Genomic DNA, 20,845 nt, shown 5'->3' on the forward strand with positions numbered 1-20,845 from the left:
ATTTAAAAAATTTATTTAGCTCTTACTCTATTTTAATTCTGTCATACAACAGTATTTGCTGCCCTTTCAAACATCTTTGTATTTGTCCACTGCTGCCATTACTATACTCTCCCCTCCATCCATCGAATTGTTAATAAATGCACTAGGATTTCCTGCTTTTTAGCAAAGGAAGGGATGGAGGCCAAATAAACTAACTGTTTCTCTGAGGTCACCTCCCCCAAAGTTGGGGAAATGTGGATTTTCAAGTAAAAACCCTATAATTTGTTTATTTTAGTATGACTTTCAATTATCTCCATGGTAGTGGTTGGCCTTCAGAGCAGGGTGCCCATTGGGCAGGGATAGATGAGAATGGGGTACTTTAGTGAAGTGCTTAAAGTGGTCTGAAAAAAGTGTGGCTCTATCATTATCTTGAAGAAGCAGCTTTGGTAAGACGGTGCATAAAGGGCCACCCTCAGCAGCTCAGCTTAATTTTTTTAGGGGGGCAGGTCTGTGACCCCTTGTGACCCCCCCACACTGTATGCACTGGTGAGTGCACCGTCCTTCAGGGGCTTTTGAGAAACATTGCTACCCGAAACAGAATCAGTGGTGACTCCAAATTGCTACGGTTACACTTTTGGGGGAAGGAGGGTAGGATTACTTCACTGTTGAATGCAGTAATGCGTGTTTAGCAGGGGGAGGAGGGAGTCCCGAGAGCCCCAAAGCCGTGTCCGTGACATGGTCCCAACTGGTCTAGAGATCTCCGAAATGTCGTGGCGCTGAAACACGGCATCCCCACGCCATGGCACTTCGATGCAACACACTGGAAGGACGGGCCACGAGTTAGTGTTGGCCAACGGCGCTTGGCGCAAGGCCCTTTGGCCATGCCATGGCAGCACGTGGAGGAGCGGCTGTGATGGTGCTGGGAGGGGAGATGGGCTGCTGGAGATGGAAACACCCGCCCTGTGGGCATGGGCTGCTCGTGTCCCTTGGATCCCGTGGCACGTTTCCTGGAGCTGTGGGGGTCAGAGCCGCTCCAGGCAGCTCCCATCACTGCTCCGCGCTGCAGGGCCTAGGCCTAGGCCGCGCCCGTTGCCGTGGCTACCAGCGAGCTCCCCTGCGCCCGCACCAGGCCAGCGGTCCCAGGACGGGCAGCGGCTCCTCCCCGATCAGGGCGGGGTTTCGGGGCTGCACTACGCGAGGCCATACGGTACCCGTCATGCCGCGCGCGCACGCGACGGGGGTTCGTTACCGGAAGTGAGTGTGCATTTCCGGCGGCAGCAGCGGGGTGGCCTAGCCTCCTGCACCTTGGGGTTCTCTCGTCTCGCTCCCCCCCGCCCCGCTTTCACCCCCTTCCCCGCCCGCCATCATGAAGGACGTGCCGGGCTTCCTGCAGCAGAGCCAGAGCTCCGGGCCGGGCCAGGCCGCCGTGTGGCACCGCCTGGAGGAGCTCTACACCAAGAAGTGAGCGGGCCGGGACCAAGGGAAGCGGGGCGGGGAGCCCCGCACGGGGGAGAGGACTGCGGGGAGGCCGGGGGCTGCTAGCTGGGGCCGGGCGAGCTGGGGCCTGGCGGCCGCTGGGAGCAGGGGTTGCGCTCTGCCCCAGCGCTGAGAGGCTCGAGCGCTTTGCTTGAGGGCTGCTCTATGAGCTGGTGTTGGGGCTCTGCCCTCCTCCGCCAGGAGACCCCCCCAGGGGAGCAAATCCTGCACCTCTGTGCAGACCGCCCTCCCACCCCCGGTGCACTTACCTGGGGGGTTCAGTGCAGCGTCAGAAGCGCCCCTTTGCTCTGACATCTCCACTGTAAATGGGTTACACTGCAGAGGTTCCCAACTGTGGCTTGGGATCCAAAAGTGGGTCGTGACCCCATTTTAATGGGGTCGCCTGGGCTGGTGCTAGACTTGCTGGGGCCCAGGGCCAAGGCCGAAGCCTTTGGGCTTTGCCACCCCCCCAGCACGGGGTGTTCGGGCTATGGGCAGACTCGGGCTCCAGTCCCCCCTCCTGGTAATTTTTGTTGTCAGAAGGAGGTCAGGGTGCAATGAAGTTTGAGAACTGCTGGGTTACAGGAAATGATGGTCCTCAAGAAATGCAATCCCCCTCGTAGTAATGCCATCCAGTACTCTTCAGTTGATGTCATATTGAAGAGACACCTTTGACTTAAAAACCACACTTATCTGATATCTTTTACCTATAGTAGCTACAAAAAACGCCTAGGATAATTATAGCAAATTTGAGATGCTTTTTCAGTTTTATTTTGTTTGACCGCACTTTATACACAGTCAGTTTCATTGTTTCTCTGTTAGTGATTTTCACCTGTTTGTCGGCCTTGCTCACAGCAACAACAGAGAGAAACCCAATTTTAAAATATAGGAAAATATGGTTGTTGAAACTACAAAAATTGTCACGGATTGAGGAATGCATGAAGAACATGAAACCATACTTCAACTTTTTAAAAATAATTGACAGGGTTTTGAAATAGGCTAGAAATTGGTGGTTCCCTGTGATTTCTTGCTGCCTGTTTCCTCATGTGTAAGATGAGGAAAGTAGTATTTTCCCTTGGAGGATGTTTTGAGGGTTGATTCATACTACTTATGTGCTTTGAGATCTTTTGCAGAAAGCTGCACTCAGTTTTTACTATTTCTCTGAACTATACATGCGGAAAAAGTTGAACACAATATTTTTTAATTGAAGTCTGGTCTAGAATAGTTATAAGCACCAGGCTGATGGTCCTGGCCAGCTGAGGTCTTTAACTTTTTCAGAACTAGTGCTGAATTGAGTCATAAATGATCCTTTATATTGGTCCTTATGGATTAATTGAAATTAGCTTTATAATGTTTTCCTCTGTATTTCAGTAGGTGTCTGTCTGATAGTTTTGCTTATTGTACTGATGCTTGCTGATGCCAGGGGCCTCTTTGTTCTTGTTTTTTCAGACTCTGGCACCAGCTGACTCTGCAGGTGTTGGACTTTGTGCAGGACCCCTGCTTTGCTAAAGGAGATGGCCTCATCAAGGTGAATAGGTTGATTCTTAAGCAAGTGTCAGTGCAAAGATGACAGTGTGAGCATTCTTGGGCTGATATAAAATAGGTGTGCAAAGGCCTGCCAAAACATTGTGGGATCGGAAAATATGCTTTAAAACTTCCTAACTGCACCCCATCTATTTGGAAGGGTCTGAATATTTATAAAAAATGTCAACAAATAGATACTATTTATTAGTATTAGAAGTTTATGGATTGGACTTTGGGCATAATTTGGCCATGTTTTATAAACATTCTAAAGTGTGAAATGGTTAGGTAAAATAATGGCGCTGTAATGTAGGGAATGGAATGAGATGAGTTTCAGGTCTTCACAGGTCTTAGTTTGGTTCACCTATGTTTTTAAAAAAAGGCTTTTCTTCAGTCTTGGCAACAAAGTGGTTAACTGTGTGTGTGCGCAGAGTGGTTTCCCTGAGAGTTCACAGACTCAGGTATCAGTGCAGATTTTATTCCTCTCTTCCAATTTAGGCATATTGTCATCTTTAAGAATGTAGCACACAAATATCTGAACTTGCATGAATCTACGTACTCCTGTGATTCATTTCTGCTCATTTCCGTCTTCTTTGCATTTTTATATCAAATTATGATTCACCAAAAAGACATTGACATCAGTGAGGAAAGCCCTGAGCTTATGGATATGCTGTACATGTTTAGAGTGGGGTGTGTAGAGAAATCTGAAATAGCTAGGCTTCCATTGATTATATGGATACTTAGTGGAGTAGAGGCTCCTCACAACAGAGAGGTTTAAACAGACCTAGGTAACCCCCTCTTGGTAAAGACTAGTCTTGTCTCATGAATCTATTAACTGGTGAATCACTCTCCACAGTTGGGAGGAGATCCTGGAGACTGCTCTCCATAAGATGAGCAATTTTTGGCTTCTGTAGTCTAGTGTCAGTACATTTTAGATACCTCCACCTATGAGTATAAAATTACTTTGAGGGAGGAGTTTATATTTAATGATGGGCAAGTTGCCTATTTCACTATAATGAAATATTCTGTCACTAACTGGCTGTCACAATTTTTTTTTTACCGCCCACAGCTTTATGAGAACTTCATCAGTGAGTTTGAACACAGGTGAGATTGACTACTTGTACATAAGTTTGTAGCTTGTGCACTCTTAATTTTAACTGTTCTGATGCCATGTTGTTCATTTCAGGGTGAACCCTTTGTCCTTGGTAGAAATCATTCTTCATGTAGTTAGACAGATGACAGGTGAGTAACTTTTCTAATATTAATGGTGACTTTTTAGGGCTATTAGGCCTAGGGTTTAACTGGCTGATGGCAACAGCCAAGACTTCAGTGTGAAAATGAGGCAACTGGTTTGCACAATATTGAAAGTAAAAAGCATAAACGCATAGAATTTTACAACTAATGGTGAAATTACTGCTGCAGAAGGGACCTTGCTGGAGAGATGGCTGATGCATATGGAGCCAGATCCTCAGCTGGTGTGACTCAGCATAGTTCGTTTACTTCAGTGGAGGTATGATGGCTTTTACCGGCTGAGAATCTGGCTCTGAGTTCTGTGGAGCCAATCAAGGTACTTTCTTGTGGTAGGTTCAAATATTCTGCTGTTTGGATCCTTAATATGCTTTCCTTCTTGCTCCATGTTAGATCCCAATGTGGCCCTTACTTTCCTGGAAAAGACTCGAGAAAAGGTATTTGTGAAATCCAAGTTTTTTCCTGTTGGCGCACAGTTAAATAAAATAGCTGCTGCTTTTTATTGTAGGTCTGTGCGGGTAGATAAGTTTACATCTGTGTCTATATTGGAGAAGGCATATTCTTCAGTACATACAATTCTCTGTGAACAAGCCAACATGGATTTGGATTTGGGAACACAGCAAGAAACACAACCTAACTAAATTAGCACTTGTTATGCTTTGACTGTCAGTAGTTGTCTGCGTGGCTGGAACAGTTGTTTTTCTGATGTGTAACTGTTTTGTGGTTGCAGGTGAAAAGCAGTGATGAGGCTGTGATTTTATGTAAAACAGCCATTGGGGCTCTGAAGTTAAACATTGGCGACCTACAGGTCACAAAGGTGAGATTATGTTGCCATTTAGGTTTTGTCTGTTTGAGCGCATTCAATTCATCTGGATGCCCATGTATTTCGGCACTTGCTTAGCCTTTGGAGGCAGCCCCTCTCTCTCTGTGTCTGTTGAATTTTGTGAATTTAAGTTCATCTGTAACCTCTCTTAGGCAGCATGGGCAGGTCTCCTGGAAATCCAGCTCTATTTGGAAGGCTGGAAAGTGTTTGCTTAGTTCTGATAACACTGGCTGTTACTTCTAGTGTTGTTCCTTTAACTGAGATGCTAGTGGCATATACTTCTAGTGTATGACTATCCTCACTAATGACCCATATGAAGCCAGATCTTCAGCTGGTGTGAATCAGCAGCTGCCTCTGAGAAGGGCTAGAAAAACCCTTGAGTTTAACCCTTCTGTGTCTCGGACTGCAACTTTGGGGTGGTTCTACGAATTTAGCATCATGTATGTGGTTTGGCAAAGAGCTAAGAAGTATTGTATATCTGTATTTAGCTTCTTGGTTGACCTTTTTTGGGGGGGAGGGAGCTTACTGACATTATAACTGGGGGTTGGAGCGTTAGGGTAAAAGGGAATCCACTTTGACAGATGGGGATTCCACAACTTCCCTTGGAAAAACCATCATTGGAGGTATTTAAGAACAGGTTGTACAAATGTTGTCAGGGATGGTCTAAGTTTATTTGATCCTGTCTCAGCGTGGAGGGCTGGACTTGACTTCTCAAAGACCCTTCCAGCCCTACATTTCTATGATTATTAGGCAAAGTTGATATATTATTTTCACCAACATGAGCCAAATGGGGATCCTTCAGTTGTTCATGTTCTTGTATTAATGGAAATATGAAGTTTCAAGGGTCACAAAGTGCACTCACTGACCAGTGTTTGTAAATATGAACGAGACTTTTTGGGAGAAAGGGCGTCGTCTTGCTTTGTTTCAAATGCTGTTACTAATGTTCTCAGCTGCACTCTCATCTGATTCACTCTGGATGGGATTTCTGTACTAAACGTGTGAATATAATTTGTGATAAGCTGTAAATTTCAAAACTAACTAAAATAGTGACTGGCAGAGGTGAAAGGTACAGGTGTGTATAAAATGTCTGTGTGTCAAGAGTTGGACTTTCTCCTTTCTTTAGGAGACCATAGAGGATGTTGAGGAGATGCTGAACAATCTCCCTGGGGTGACATCTGTTCACAGCCGTTTCTACGACCTTTCCAGCAAGTACTACCAGACAATTGGGAATCATGCCTCTTACTATAAGGATGCACTGCGGTTCCTGGGCTGTATTGATGTCAAGGATCTGCCAGGTAAGTCTGCCTCCTTGTGCCAGATATAGGGAACTGCAGTTTCCATGTTCATTCAGTCCTGGCCTATTCCACCAGTGGAGTCCAGCTGTAGGCACATAAGGAAGTCAGCTTTCCTCAGCATTGTTGTATTATATAACTCCACCATTATCCTAGTAGAGTGCACCCAGAGAGATGAATTCTGCTTGCTCATTCATCTCAGGGCTATGGTATCCAAGATGTATGGGGGTGGGGAGACTGTCAGTAAGGTAGGGGAGAGTAAATGACCGTTTCCCAAATCTTGTGATCTCCTTTGTGTAGCTGATATGGTAAATGATGGTATTCCTCTGAATTTCCAACCGGGGGGAGGGGCTCTGCTGCAAGCAGATCACTGAGGTGGTCATTGACCTCCAGTAGTTCAGACCCTCAGGCTGCACCGGAGTGGATTTCTGTCACACACTGGTTCTTGCAGCCTCCAGTATTGGCATGGAATTGCATTTTACACGGATTAAGATTAGATTTGATCATGTTTGCAGTCTTGAGTAAATGTGGAGGTGGTGATGACCAAAAAATCTGAGAGATCATATACACCTACTGAAAGAGGAAGGAGCAATAGGGTTGAAGCTGTCGCTTTACATACACTATTCTTCCTTTCAGTGTCAGAGCAGCAGGAGAGAGCCTTTACCTTGGGGCTGGCAGGACTCCTAGGAGAAGGAGTTTATAACTTTGGGGAGCTGGTAAGTAGACTCTGGGTTGTCTCAGCTGTTGAATGATGGAAATTGGTTATAGTCGGTCAATAACGCTGTCCTGACTTATTTATCACAGCTCATGCACCCTGTGCTGGAGTCCTTGAGAAACACTGACAGACAGTGGCTGATTGACACACTTTATGCCTTCAATAGTGGTAATGTAGAGAAATTCCAGGCTCTGAAGACTGCCTGGGGTCAGCAGGTGAGTGAGGTGGGAAACACAACGCAACTTCATGGTGCCCTGATAAATGCATAGACATCAGTTAGAATAATAAAATAATGTGGGAGTACAAAGGGACAGAGTTAAGGATAATATACAATCCATAACTCTAGTTTTCCTGACTTCAGTCCATATAAAATCTCCACCATAACGTTTCTAACAGCACCTTCCCACCATAACTAATTGATTAGAATAAATACATGAAAGTAAATATAAAGGATGAAAGAAAAAGTCTTCTGTAACCAAGGAAGATTTCATGGGGTCTGTTGGGGCTCTTGCTGTGCCAATCTAACTTACCTGGGACACACTTAAATATCATTTTGAAGGTACTATGGAAAACACTAAAGAGAATGCCTCTCACATTCCCGAAACACTTGCAAAGTAATGATTGTCAATAGTAATATTTCAGTGATTATGCAGGAAGCTGTCAATACGGCAATAGCTGCCAGAGATCTTTATTGTCCATCTAGACAGCCCTTAGTTAAGGACCATGATTTTGCATATCATGCAGAGGATAGCATTTAACAGTACACCATCTCCTTGTTAGCACTATATGGAGTGGTCAGCCAGTATTGGGTTTGAATCCAGGGCTTTTTAGCAGAGAAGCAAGACAGATGAGAGGGTATTTACCCTCTGTGTGGCTCATTTTTAGTGCACAGGATGTAACTTAGAAAGAAACAGAAGGAAAACTAACTTTATTCATGAACAGCTGCTTAATGTTTTCGTTATCTCACAGCCAGACCTGGCTGCAAATGAAGCTCTTCTCCTGAAGAAGATCCAGCTGCTGTGCCTCATGGAGGTAAGCTGCTAGCTGAGACCCTGATAGGGCACCCCAATTGTCTGTTATATGGGTCTGGAAGGCGTCCCCATGATTAACTTCCCTGTAGTGTCCAAGTAGATTCTGTTTGTGAGTTGAGAGCTGTGTGCATGGTGCTTTCAGTCTACTGCTATTTTATATAGTTGCTCTTTAGATATAAATCACTAATGGTGGCGTTACATGATTTTGCCTATTGATGGTGCTCAAAGACAAGTGCTGCTGGAAGAAAGTGCCAGGAGATGCTAGTAAGAGACAGCAAGAGCCAAAAAGGTTATGTTTCCAAAGACAGCATCTGAAGGGATAGTTCTTAAACTATGTCCAAACATAACTGCCTAAAGAACACCCAAATTCTCACCTCAAATGGATAAGGGTTGAAAACCCTCCCCATGCAAGGAAATCCTTTAACATCTAAGACACAGAAATGCTTGTTCTGGCATTCCTTCCACGTACAAGGCCTGGTTTCATTATCACCAATGGGTACGGGTAACCCTAATCCGTTAAAAGCCCCATCGGTGGTGCTGTCCAGGTAAAGCAGGCTAGTGCCTACCTTTTCCGATACTGCGTGCGGCCCCCGCCTCCGCCCCAAGCACCAACTCCACACTCCCATTGGCTGGGAACTGGCCAATGGGAACTAGAGGGGGGGGCATGCCTGCGGGGCGAGAACTGCGCGGAGCCGCTTGTGCGCCTCTGCCTAGGAGCCAGAGCTGCTGCTCGCTGCTTCCAGGGTGCAGCGCAGTCCACGGTGCCAGGACAGGAGGTAAGCCTGCCTCTGCACCCCATCTGCAACGCTGACTGGGAGCTGCCGTAGATAAGTCCGTATTCCAATCTCCTGCCCCAGCCCTGAGCCCTCCCCAACCTGGAGCCCCTCCTGCACCCCAAACCCCTCATCTCTGGCCCCAGCCCAGAGCCCTGACCCCCTCCTGCATCCCAATCCCCTGCCCCATCTCTGAGCCCTCCCATACCCGGAACCCCTTCCTGAATCCCAAACCCCTCATCCCTGGCCCCAGCCCAGAGCCCTGACCCCCTCCTGCATCCTGACCCCCTCCTGCATCCCAATCCCCTGCCCCATCTCTGAGCCCTCCCAAACCCGAAACCCCTTCCTGAACCCCAAACCCTTCATCCCTGGCCCCAGCCCAGAGCCCTGACTCCCTCCTGCACCCCAACCCCGAGCCCCTTCCCACATCCTGAACTCCTCATTCCTGGCCCCACCCCGCCGCCCTCACCCCCGCACCCCAACCCTCTGCCCCAGCCCTGAGCCCCTCCCACACTCCAAACCCCTCATCCCTAGCTCCGTTGGGTCACAGGCATCAACAGTTTTCTTCAACTGGGTCCCCAGAAAAGAAGTTTGAAAACCACTGGTCTACTGGTCCTTAAGGACTTGCAGCTATGCCAATAACATGATGTGCATGGAGAATTTCCATCTTTAGGATTAGAATCTACTTTGTCTTTGAGTGATTGTTTCCTAGGGAGCCTACTGTTTGGGGAGGTAGATGCGGGGTGGGGAAGTGACTGCTGCTTACTTTAGCATCTTCAATAAAGCAGTCTTTTTTTTAAAAAATAGAGGGAGAACTAGCTGCTGTTGGCCCTTTGTTAGGGCCTGCCTCTGATTTGCACAGGTAGAAATGAGGTTCAAATCTGCAGGTACGTCTACACTAGAATAAAAGACCCTGCGGCATGACTGTGGCCGGCCCGGGTCAGCTAGCTTGGGCTGTGGGGCTAAAAATTGCTCTGTAGACGTTTAGGCTTGGGATGGAGTCTGGGCTCTGGGTCCCTCCCCCCTTGCAGGATCCCAGAGCTCAGACCCCAGCTGAACATCTGCACAGCAATTTTACACCCCTGCAGCCTGAGCCTCCGGAGCTAAAGTCAGCTGACCTGGTTCAGCCATGGGTGTTTAATTGCTGTGTTGACATACCCTATGGCTTCTGGAGGACAGTACTAGGGAGACTCAGTACATCTTGGGAGAAGAAATCTGAAGAGTGCTGATTTTCTGCTTGCCTTTAGATGACTTTCACCCGACCAGCCAATCACAGACAGCTCACTTTTGAAGAGATTGCTAAAAGTGCCAAAGTCACCGTGAATGAGGTGAGTTGTGTTAATGCTAATGATGACAATAAGTAACTTGAATGTGCGGTTCCTAACAGTATCCGAGGAACAGATTCATTTCTATATGTTGTCAAATAGTGCGAGGGGCGAAATTCACTGCATTAATGTTTGTGAATTAACTGCAAAGAATCCTCTGGCTGTAGAGGAAGAATGAATTGCCATCTCCTGCCCTCTGTCTCAGACACAGGTAGCCCTCGCATTCCTTAGTAGAACAAGCTCACACAGTTTTAATTCCTGTGGATCCAGATGTTTGTATAGAATGCTGCCCAGCTTGGTCAGAGTGATCTGTCGTGGAGATAGTTGCCTTGTGCCACTTTTCAGTTTCATTTTGTGCTGTGGCAAACAGTAGTCTAATGACTGGATTATAAAATGACTCAATTTAAAAGAATTGGGAAGTCTTTGTGAAAAGTGACTAGTTCTTAATCCCTTTCTTCCTATCTTCAGGTGGAACTGCTGGTGATGAAGGCTCTCTCAGTAGGGTTAGTAAAGGGCAGTATTGATGAAGTGGATAAGAAAGTGCACATGACCTGGGTCCAACCGCGTGTGCTGGATTTACAGCAGGTAATGTCAGCTGAAATATTTAACCAATGGCAACTCACCTTCTTTTCAATCTGTGATTGGCCTGAATACTGACATGAGAGCTGTTAATAAGATTGTAGTTCTCAGACCTTGGCTCTGCCCATTTCTTGCAATGGTTTGGAGAAGAGAGTTAGCAAAGGTTCCCCTTCCAGAGGAAAACATTATTTGAAAAGTTCTCCCTTCACAAAATAACAAGACCTTGGTTTCAACCCAGATATCCATAACTAACCTTTGCAGTTGTACTCTCAAGTCTTCCTTGGGAACATGATGGATGGAATAAATGTCTGCAAGATTCTGAGAATGGGGCCATGCAAACAATAGGCACATCACACATGCACACTTCATATAAATTGACAAAAACTTGGGTTAATGTAACAAATTTTAAATTTAATGAAGCGAAAACTTAAGATTTCAGGTTAATAACTATGCCATGTTGCACATCCTCTATATCTGAGACCTTACATCTAACAGGGATTGATTTGGGGAGAAAGGTTAAGAGCTAAATAGTCTCCCAGGGTTGGTACCTCATCATTTGGGGCCTATGACTTTGCTTTGAGTGAAACTGAAATGCACGTTGCTGTCCTAATGAGACAATATCACAGCTGATGGACTGCTTCATTTTATAAAACTTAAAATGATTCTCCCTTAAAATTTCCTCCATTATTATCCTCATTTTCTAAAAGCTTTCTCAGAAACCCACATACTTAGAATCTTGGAGTCCTATCACACCATATGACAGTCCTATCCTCACCACACTTGAGGTCAAGTTTGGGATCTTAATGTCCCATCTTTAGGGCCCTACCAAATTCACAGTCCATTTTGGTCAGTTTCACAGTCATAGGATTTTAAAAATCATAAATTTCGTGATTTCAGCTTTTTAAATCTGAAATTTCATGGTGTTGTAATTAATTGTAGGGATCCTGGCCAAAAAGGAATTGTGGGGTGGTTGCAGAACTGCTACCCTTACTTCTGCGCTGCTGCTGGTGGTGGCGCTGCCTTCAGAGCTGGAGAGCAGTGGCTGCAGGCCGGAAGCCCAGCTCTGAAGGCAGAGCCCCCACCAGCAGCAGTGTAGAAGAAAGAATGGCATGGTATTGTCACTCTTCTGCAATACTGCCTGCAGAACGGAGCCCTCGGCCAGCAGGTGCCATTCTCCGGCCACCCAGCTCTGAAGGCAGCAGCACAGAAATAAGGGTGGCTTGGTATGGTATTGCCACTCTTATTTCTCTGCTGCTGCTGGCGGGGCGCTGCCTTCAGAGCTGGGCCCTCGGCTAACAGCTGCCGTTCTCTGGCCACCCAGCTCTGAAGGCAGCGCAGAAGTAAGGGTAGCAGTACCGTGACCTTCCTAAAATAACCTTGCAACTCCCTTTTGGGTCAGGACCCCCAGTTTGAGAAACGCTGGTCTCCCCCATGAAATCTGTATAGTATACTATAGGTTAAAAGCACACAAGACCAGATTTCACGGTCTGTAATGCGTTTTTCATGGCTGTGAATTTGGTAGGGCCCTACCCATGTTGAATTGGTTTCACTCTTGGTAATGCTTTTCCTGGAGCCCTGCCTCTAATTAGCCATGTTTGCTTTCATGTTCCACCTTTAAATTTAGTGGATGTGGTGAGAAATCTTCTGCTCCAAATTAGTTGAATTCAATGTGCAGCATGCCCAGTCTCACTCTAGCGCCCATTCCTGGGGAGGTGCAATTACTTTTCCCTTCTATGTCCAGGCTCCTAAAGCTGTTATGGATTTGCTTTCCAGATCAAGGGGATGAAGGACCGTCTGGAGTTCTGGTGCACAGATGTGAGGAGCATGGAAATGCTGGTGGAGCACCAAGCCCACGATATCCTAACATAGAAGACCTTGCACTGCCTGAGCAAATAACTCTTGCTGCTGCTGAAACTGGTGGTGCTCAGACCACTGTCTCTGTACAGAATTATATTAAAGGGGGGGGCTAGGGGAGGTCGGGAAGAACTACTTTTTGATGCTTGTACAGAGGAGTAAGTGGCCTTTACTGTGTAACCCTTTGGTGCTTAAGTCAGGAATTCCCTGTGCGCCAACGGTCTGCTAACACTGACCATAGGAGCTCCTGTCCTACTGTCACCAAGGGGATAAGGGCTCAATAATGGTGGTTGAATCAGTCTTAGTGTCAAACTATTGCATTGGAGGGTGCTGGTGGTAGCTACATGGTAGAGTCATTAGCCCAGTAGATGGGTGCATCTGTCCTAAACTGTGCTAGAGAGAGATGCCATATTCCCACTATCAGGCATTGCTGATGTGGTGATTGGACTTGAGAGAGAATGACTTTCTGCCCCGTAGCCCCTCCTCCCAACAGTCCAAAGGCAGCATTACCAAGACACCCCACCCCCACAGCTGGCAGTAAAGGGAGCTGCTCACCCCATCAGTGGGTTTGCCAGGAATAAAATCATTAATTTAGTGCATTTGGTTTTATATCCTTTTTGGGTTTATTCTTGTCTTTCATGAACACTTTATTGTGAAGTGTAGTGCAGCAGTACTGCTGGAATAAACTTCTCTGCCTTCCTTCTTCTACAGTTCTGTTCACATGCTTTTGTGATAACTCTTGGGTTGTGTCCTGTTTAAGGGGTGAACTGAAATATTCTTTAAAATCTAATTGAATAACGTAAGATATTACACAGCATGCCAGGTGTAGTCTTCATTACAGATCAATACATTTTAACAATGAATTGAAACATTGGTGACTGCCAAGAGCAGCATTCAAGGTTCTGTCTTGTTAGGAGCTGTGTTTCTGACACATTTCTCAACATCTCTGACTCTGTCACCCATACTCACATGGAGTAGCAATTTTCTGTGAGGAAAGGTGACAGAACCAGGCTGCAGATAATGAACGTTTTTCTAATACAGTTTAAGCTTCATTGCTTTGGTTTAGTTGCCTTCGTATTCTGGCACTGTCCATGGCTCTTATACCAGTGTTTAGTTAAATAGTCTTTCAGTTCAATGATAGTCACTTTTCCATAGTATTACTATTAGTATGGCCAGGTTGGGTCTTTCATGGGGGTGGTGGATTTTTCATACAGCCAGGAGAGAAAGCTGGTAAAGGGGCCCATGACCAGTCTATTTGAAAAAACACCTTTCTTGGGCTACTAGTTCAGCTGGGGGAATTGACAGAGCAATTGTGGGGGTGGGGCACAGGTGCCACATCCAGGAGATGGCTGCCTGCTGCCCTAGGCTATGATGGTACAAGCGCCAAAGGAAATGTGGTGTGTGAGCATAAACACTAGTCAGGATGATACCCAAGCAGGTCTTTAATCTCAACTAGGTTGCTGGTGCTCTTTTGAGTGTGGCACTCACATCAGTTGGGCAGATGGTGTCAAATGAAAAATAAATTATAGTGACAAACTTCCAGGAAGCTTTATAAAGTTAGCTTTAAACAGGAAGGTCAAATATTTATATTCTTGCACCATGTGCTTGGGACAGTATCCTAGGACTGGCTTATTCTGAAAGCTGGCATGCTATTCACCAGTGCTTGTGCCTATATTTCATCAAAGTATACAAGTCGTATTTCTTCACCAGGCAAAGACTCCAGCCACCACAGTAGGATTTCCCACAGTTGTAGTTCTGCATATGGTCTTCAAGTCTTTCCTTACACTCGTGACAAGCGCACCACAAAATAGGGTACATATTAGTGCAACAATGGTGAACAGAGGTTGAGAAGATCTGAAGGTGTGAGACTTGATTAGATATACACCAGTTTCACCTGTGGAGTTTGTAGTTAGGTTATAAAATGACTTAATCCTTTTAGTCTCTGACTTCTGTGTTCAGTTCAATGACCTTGCCTGACAGGGAATTCCTGCATAAATAGCATTTCCTTCTTTATAGGTTCTAAATTATTTAATTTCAGCAAGTGGCCCCTTGTTTTCACATCTACCATCATGTTCCCTAGCCATGCCACTCTGTCAAACTCTATTTGGAGAATCTCTGCATCCTCCCTTGTTTTAGCCACTGAAATAATTCTGTGATGTTTGCAAGTGTCATGGTCCATTTCCTCCTCCCAACCTTGTGCAATCTGAGAATTTCCTGTATTTATGCTCCAAGTCATTAATATACGTAAGACTGCTCACAAACCTCATTCCTAAAACACTCTCATGATTTAGTCTATGATGCACAGGGAAGGAGCAAATAACCATGGTTAGGAATATATTTTCTGTCATATTTCAGGGTTGGGCTAAGTGGAGGGCTTTTAAAAATAAGGTAGAACCTCACTAGTTCACGCTGATCGAGAGCCACTGGAAAGTAGAGAGTAATCATAGAATCATAGATTCTAGGACTGGAAGGGACCTCGAGAGGTCATCGAGTCCAGTCCCCTGCCCGCATGGCAGGACCAAATACTGTCTAGACCAAATGGAACAAACATCATAAAACCGAGTTAATGTATCACTTGGCAGTTTAGTTTTAAGTGCAATACTTAATAGGTTCCTAATTCTCAAAGCAATGGAGCTCAGGAGACCTCATTACAGCCCTTTCAGTAGTGTGGTGAGAGGGCTAGGTTTGGTGTGAGATGGGCATGCGGGGGGAACCACAGAAGTGGATTAGGGAGTTTCCCCTGTCCTAGTGAACCATGGGCTTTTACTGTATTAACCTTTTCAAATAACTCTGGTAGGCTCCATAGACATGATATTCACTGAAGAAACTAATCCCTGTTTGAATGTGACCGGGTTGTAATGATAAAAGCGGTGTTACTGCCCCCTTTTTGAATTACCCTTGCAATCGGCTTTCCTGGAACAGCCTTGGCTGTGTTTGCTTGGCACTAATTCTCCCAATTCCCCATTAGCTATTTGGGGGGAGTGGAGGGGGGTCGGGGGGAGAAACGACATGTGGCCTAGATCCACAAAAGTATTTAGGCTCCTAACTTCCATTGATTTCAGTGCAAGTTAGGATCCTATATAGTGTTGTGGATCTGGGCCAATGGGCCTGATTTTTCAGAGAGCATCTACAACAGCTAAAGTCTGTAACTATAAATGTGCAGCACTCCTGAGAAGTAGCCCCCACTTAACAGCTTCCCACTGGACAGTGAATGGCCATGTAGCATATTCTTGCCAGTATCTCTGCTCTATTGCACTTTAGTGACTGGGCTTGCACCCTGAGTGCACTTGAGCGCATAGTAAGTTGTTCCTCATGGACTTGACTTAAGGCTACACTGTAAAGTTGGTGAGTGGGGATGCATGAAATGTCCGGCTTAAGAGGAAAATCCCATTGTGCTGGGTGTAGTACAGATCAGGGTCTACCCCAACCAACATATACAATCCAATTCTTCTACCCAAACAAAAACCTGCTGAGCCCATTGTGTTTTTCATCGTGTTTTAATTATAAAATCCTTAAAGGTCAGTTTGCCATGAAGGGGTTCGTTCAATAGTCTCCTCTTCCCATTCTCCTAAACTAGGCTGGATGCAGCTTCCTCCTGTGTCTCACTCGCTAGGCTTGTGCTTGTAGTCCTCCAGATGTGCCAGAATCCAGCCGGAGGGGATTAGGAAGGCTGCAAACATCACAGTCAGTGCGATGGCTTGATCCTGCCAATGGGAGAGAAATCAGAGGTCATATAGGGTCTTCTGCAGCCCCCCATGTGTCATGGATCAGTATAGAGATGGGACATCTTGCTGGGATTTAGGGATTCAAACTGTCTGTGTAGCTGGTTCCAGTGTGTCTCCATTTTGTGTGCACCCCAAACTCCTACTGACTTCAGTCAGAAGTTTGGGCATGCAGGGAACGTGGGGCCAGGTTCACAGAAAGATGGGGAGAGGAGGAGGAGCTATGGGTAAATGCACTGATTCCCACTAGCTCTGGACTAAATGTGGTTTGATATGTCAATTTATTTTTGTCACTGCATGTTTGTGTATTTCTGCATCTCATTTTGGGCATGGAAATCAAAGTAACCCAGCTCCCTAGCCCAGCTCCTGCCATTAGCTGGGACCTGGTTTGGGACAACATGGTTCATAAGCACCTGCTTCGAAAAACAGGACTCCTCCCAGCACCACCTACTGGCATAGAGCCGAGCTTCCCTGTTCTGGTTTGGTTAGTTCCCATAGTTCAAGAAATCCCAGGCCATAAAATTCAGCCCACACATGCAGGGCTCGGTCTAATGTCTCAGCAAGGTTCCAGGCGTAGGACGTATTCAAAGCAACCCAGCAATAACTGCTCACTCTCGGCCTTCCAAGGTCACTGCTCAGTGCCATGAGCCCACCAGTTCCTCAGATTCAGCAAGAAGGTTGCGGCCTGGGAATGCATTCCCGAAGGGCACAGTGACAATCAATCTGACTTTCAAATCACTTTGAGGTGCCAAGAACAGTAGCAATGGCCTGGACAAAGTTTCACCTAGTAACAAGTTATCTGGGCTGGCTGCAAACAGTCTTAAGTTAACTCTACATACAGCTGTAATACATTAACCCTTTGTGCTCTGTTCCTGAGAGCAAAGCATATTAATAGAATAAAACTTTGGACCAAAGTTTGAGGCTCTTATTCAATTTTTATTTAGACCTTACTCTGGCAAAGCTTCTCTGGGGCTCCTGAGTAAGGAATGGGGAACTGAGTAGCAAGTCAGCATCTCAGGATTGGACTCTCTTAAGTTTAGTATAGGCCTGGGCCCCAGCTCACACATAATCTCTTGGAAAAGGAGAGAAAACTAGGAAAAGAACGGGATTCTGCACAGCTACACGTTGATGGTAGCAGATGCAATTTCAACTGGGTAAATTCCCATTTTACAGGCTTGACTAAAATGAGGGTTTGTGTGGAGGCGATCTGACAGAGAGGGAGGGGTTAGACGGTATCTATAGAAATACAAACAAAACAAGAGTAGAGTGAAGCAAACTGCGACACAACCTCTTATGAGACACCCAGATACCCTGTTGCTAGATCTCAGAGCTAGAGCTAAAACGGTAGGCGGTTGCAGTATGACCCCTTCTTGCCCCGCCCCCAACAAGGGGAATGTTTTTTATAGCCAGAATGAGACAGTGACTTCTTTCCATATGACTTTTTTTTTTAAAGTTTCTTTTTATTATTGGCCTGTTGAGAAAGAGGCGCCCATGTTCACATATGAACATGGCACTCCTGGCAGGCTCCACAAAACAGGGAGCTGGGTTATTTTAATGGAAGAAACAGAGTTTAGTTTCTGCCACTGTCTGTTTGTTTAAAGTTATACCATAAGTCAGCCTGCAGGTGACTGATCACCACTGTTTCCTGGTACGTGTAACAGATCTGACCAACAATGGATTCTGACTTAACCACTGTCACAGCCTCCAAAGAGGCTTCTTTTTTTAACCCAGTAGATGCCAAGTTGAGTAAAAAGTAGAGAGATTTTTGTCTCTGTTCACACAGTTTGTCCCCGATCCCTCAGTGAGCTCCATGTAGGCAGATCCTTGCATCTGTGCAATGTTCCATTGATTCCAATATCACCCATGGAGATCTCTGCAGGATCAGAGGTCTTTGTTTGGGGTCTTCACCTTACCAACTATGCAAAGCAGTTCACAAAGCAGGGAACTGCCTCTGCAGGGAAAGAACATTTCCTATCAAAATCAGGAGCAGCATTAGCTTCTGTGATGGCACTGAGTGGAGCAGAGTTGAGCCCAAGCCACACAGTGCAGGTCTAGATTCCACTCTCCCTGCGATTAGAAGTGGGATTGTGGTTTGGCCTGTTACAGGCTCAGGCCTGCTGGGCATTCGCACCCAGAACGTCTCTGCACTGCCCACAAGATGAAAAGAGGCCCTTTTCTGTCATTTGACTGATGAGAGAAAAAAGTAGAGTATAAAGAAAGATAACCCTTGGGAATCAAAGTGAGTCAACTTCAGTTACAGCCATACAGCCCCACTGACTTCTGTGCGGTCACTGAGAGCAGAATTTGATCCATCATGTGACCTGATCGGCAATTTGTAAGAAAAGGGTTGGTTTTATTCCTGAGTGAAACTCATCATTTCCCTCTTTCTTTATACTTTTACTTTCACGTCCTAATGAAATTCAACAAATGGAAAAACACCAGTCGCAGCTTCTCCTTTCCCCACCCCAAGGAAAACTTACTTAAGTTTCTCCTTTTCTTAAAAAAATGTCAGTATTTAACTTTCTCGCTGCATTATTTATATTTTCTTTTCCATCAGAGCCCCTTTTTGCTGTCACACACAGGGAGATACTTGTCATTTTAGATGATCCCAATGATATCAGCTATATTTTTAATCAATTTTGAGTGCCCAGAAGACAATAAATTGCTACATTTACAATAATAGATTATCACCATTCCCCTAAACAAAAGGTTACTCACAGCTGGAGTGACAATCTCCTCTGGTGCTCCAGAAACAATATTTGCTCTGGGAACAATCTGATTCCTCACTGTTGCATTGAGCAACCTGAATGCACGTTGAAAACCCAACATGGCCCTTCTACTGTGTTCTCTTCCAATCCAGGCTCTGTACCCTTTGTAGGGAGTGTAGCTAGTCCAAGCCTGTGGGCTGTGAGGCTGCAGCTGTCTGTGTCACAAGTTCCTTGTGTGAAGGCAGTTTAAGATTTGCAAGTTTTTGCTCTGGTGCCAGATGTCAAAGTGATAAACAAGTTCAGTTGCTTCATGCCTGCAGAATTAATTTGGTTCTGATTGGCTGGGGAGTTGCTTGGTCACACCCTCTGATAAGAACAGGCAGCCACATATGGTTTCCTAAGTTTAGTACAGGGGGACTTCTGGATGACAATGTCTGAACTTGCTTCATTTGTGAGTTTGCCTGTGTGAGATTAGTGCTATTTCACAGCTGAAAGGGGAACAATAAAGGCTGCATGATGGAAACATTCAAGTGCATTGGAGCAGACCTTTGAAAAGCACCTCTATGAGGGAGAGATCTGCTTAAAGAAAGCATTTAACCTACAGAAATAGAATAAAGTCCTTTTAAAGAAAACAGAATTAATGTTTCTGAAGAAAAAGAGTGTAGTCTAGTTATTAAAGTGGGGAGACTAGGAGTCAGGAAACCTGAGTTCTGTTCCTGGCTTTGCCATTGGTGTGTTGTGGGACTTTGGGTAACTGAGCCTCAGTTTTCCCCTTTGTAAAATGGGGATAATCCTACCTGCCTTACAGGGGTGGTGGGATGGTTGACCAATGTTTGTGAGGTGCTTGGAGCTCCTCAGAGGAACGGCACCAGAGTTAGCATGTTTCAGATGGGAAAAAGCAATAGAAAACGGACCTGACCTACGGATTAAATATATTGCTTGTGTGCCAAACCCAAATATAGTCCACAACACAGTGGAGCTTTCTGCAACAAACCCCTCTGTTAGGAGCATGTTGTACTGGGATGGGTCTGAAACCTGACTTCTGTGAATGAGTCAACAGGAGGGAGTTAGCTGAGAACACGCTGCAGGTACAGTTTTTAGGAGGAGCGAGTGGATACAGGGAAATGAGTGCTTAGCTGTCAACCACAGAGCACGCTGCACCTGAACCCATCCTCCTTCAGCTTATGTGCTGGGCCAGGCCCCAGAGTGCAGGGGCTTTGGAGCCTTCAGCGAGGCCCTTGCTGAGCCTCTTCTCATGTGGCGCCGTGGGAAGACAGTTGTAGTATAACCTGGTGACACAATAATCTCCCCGATGGTACTGCAACCCTGGACGTGCTGTAGTGAATGTGCACTGTTAGGGGTCAGTCAGCAGCTTTTAATGTGGCTGGTGGGGAGGGCTTGGATTTCTGCCCAGCCCCAGTTTTTATGGCCAGGAGCACATAGCGACCCAGGCTTTGGTAGGTGGAGGACCCACCATTTTCCTTCCCACCCTGCTGCCGATCAGAACTGTTTGCTTTAACGACCTGAGCTGCTGCCAGGAGAGCTGACGTACCACCCTTCCTCTCGCATTCCCTGCAGCTGAACTTTGCTTCCCCTCGGCCTTGCCAGCACTCTCAATGTTTGTACGATGAACAGGCACTTTCAGAACTGGAGCTGGGTAAACAAGGACTAGTCGGAAAGCCAAAGTTCAAGGCTGATCCTTCACTCACAGGAAAGTCTGTGTCTAGGATGCTGCTGTCACTCCCTCTGGCTTACCCTGAATTTCTTCTCCTTTTCCAAGTTTCATGGTTAAAAAGTGG

General features: G+C 45.9%; 1 protein-coding gene and 1 long non-coding RNA gene across 2 annotated transcripts; one reads left to right on the top strand and one right to left on the bottom strand.

Annotated features, from left to right (window-relative positions):
* The first annotated feature begins 1,143 nt into the window (after positions 1-1,143).
* Positions 1,144-13,326, top strand: PSMD13 (proteasome 26S subunit, non-ATPase 13). The gene is made up of 13 exons (XM_005313128.5): positions 1,144-1,440; positions 2,905-2,983; positions 4,046-4,080; positions 4,163-4,218; positions 4,618-4,661; positions 4,955-5,041; positions 6,171-6,342; positions 6,976-7,055; positions 7,144-7,269; positions 8,024-8,086; positions 10,106-10,186; positions 10,652-10,768; positions 12,536-13,326. Exons 1-13 carry the CDS (start codon positions 1,346-1,348, stop codon positions 12,629-12,631), a joined length of 1,131 nt encoding a protein of 376 aa, XP_005313185.1. The 5' UTR covers positions 1,144-1,345; the 3' UTR covers positions 12,632-13,326.
* Positions 13,327-16,094: 2,768 nt separating this feature from the next.
* On the bottom strand, positions 16,095-19,299 carry LOC101934490 (uncharacterized). The gene is made up of 2 exons (XR_257314.5): positions 19,057-19,299; positions 16,095-16,320 (listed from the first exon to the last, which is right to left on the bottom strand). It is a non-coding gene; the product is annotated as an uncharacterized LOC101934490 (long non-coding RNA).
* Between the last annotated feature and the right edge of the window lie 1,546 nt (positions 19,300-20,845).

The sequence above is a fragment of the Chrysemys picta genome, chromosome 4 (assembly GCF_011386835.1).
Source record: "Chrysemys picta bellii isolate R12L10 chromosome 4, ASM1138683v2, whole genome shotgun sequence".
Lineage (NCBI taxonomy): Eukaryota > Metazoa > Chordata > Testudines > Emydidae > Chrysemys > Chrysemys picta.

Coding starts and splice junctions, on each gene's coding strand:
- PSMD13 (XM_005313128.5), top strand. CDS start 1,346: ATGAAGGACGTGCCGGGCTTCCTGCAGCAGAGCCAGAGCTCCGGGCCG. Junction 10,187..10,651: donor CCAAAGTCACCGTGAATGAG/GTGAGTTGTGTT, acceptor TCCTATCTTCAG/GTGGAACTGCTGGTGATGAA. Junction 10,769..12,535: donor GTGTGCTGGATTTACAGCAG/GTAATGTCAGCT, acceptor TTTGCTTTCCAG/ATCAAGGGGATGAAGGACCG.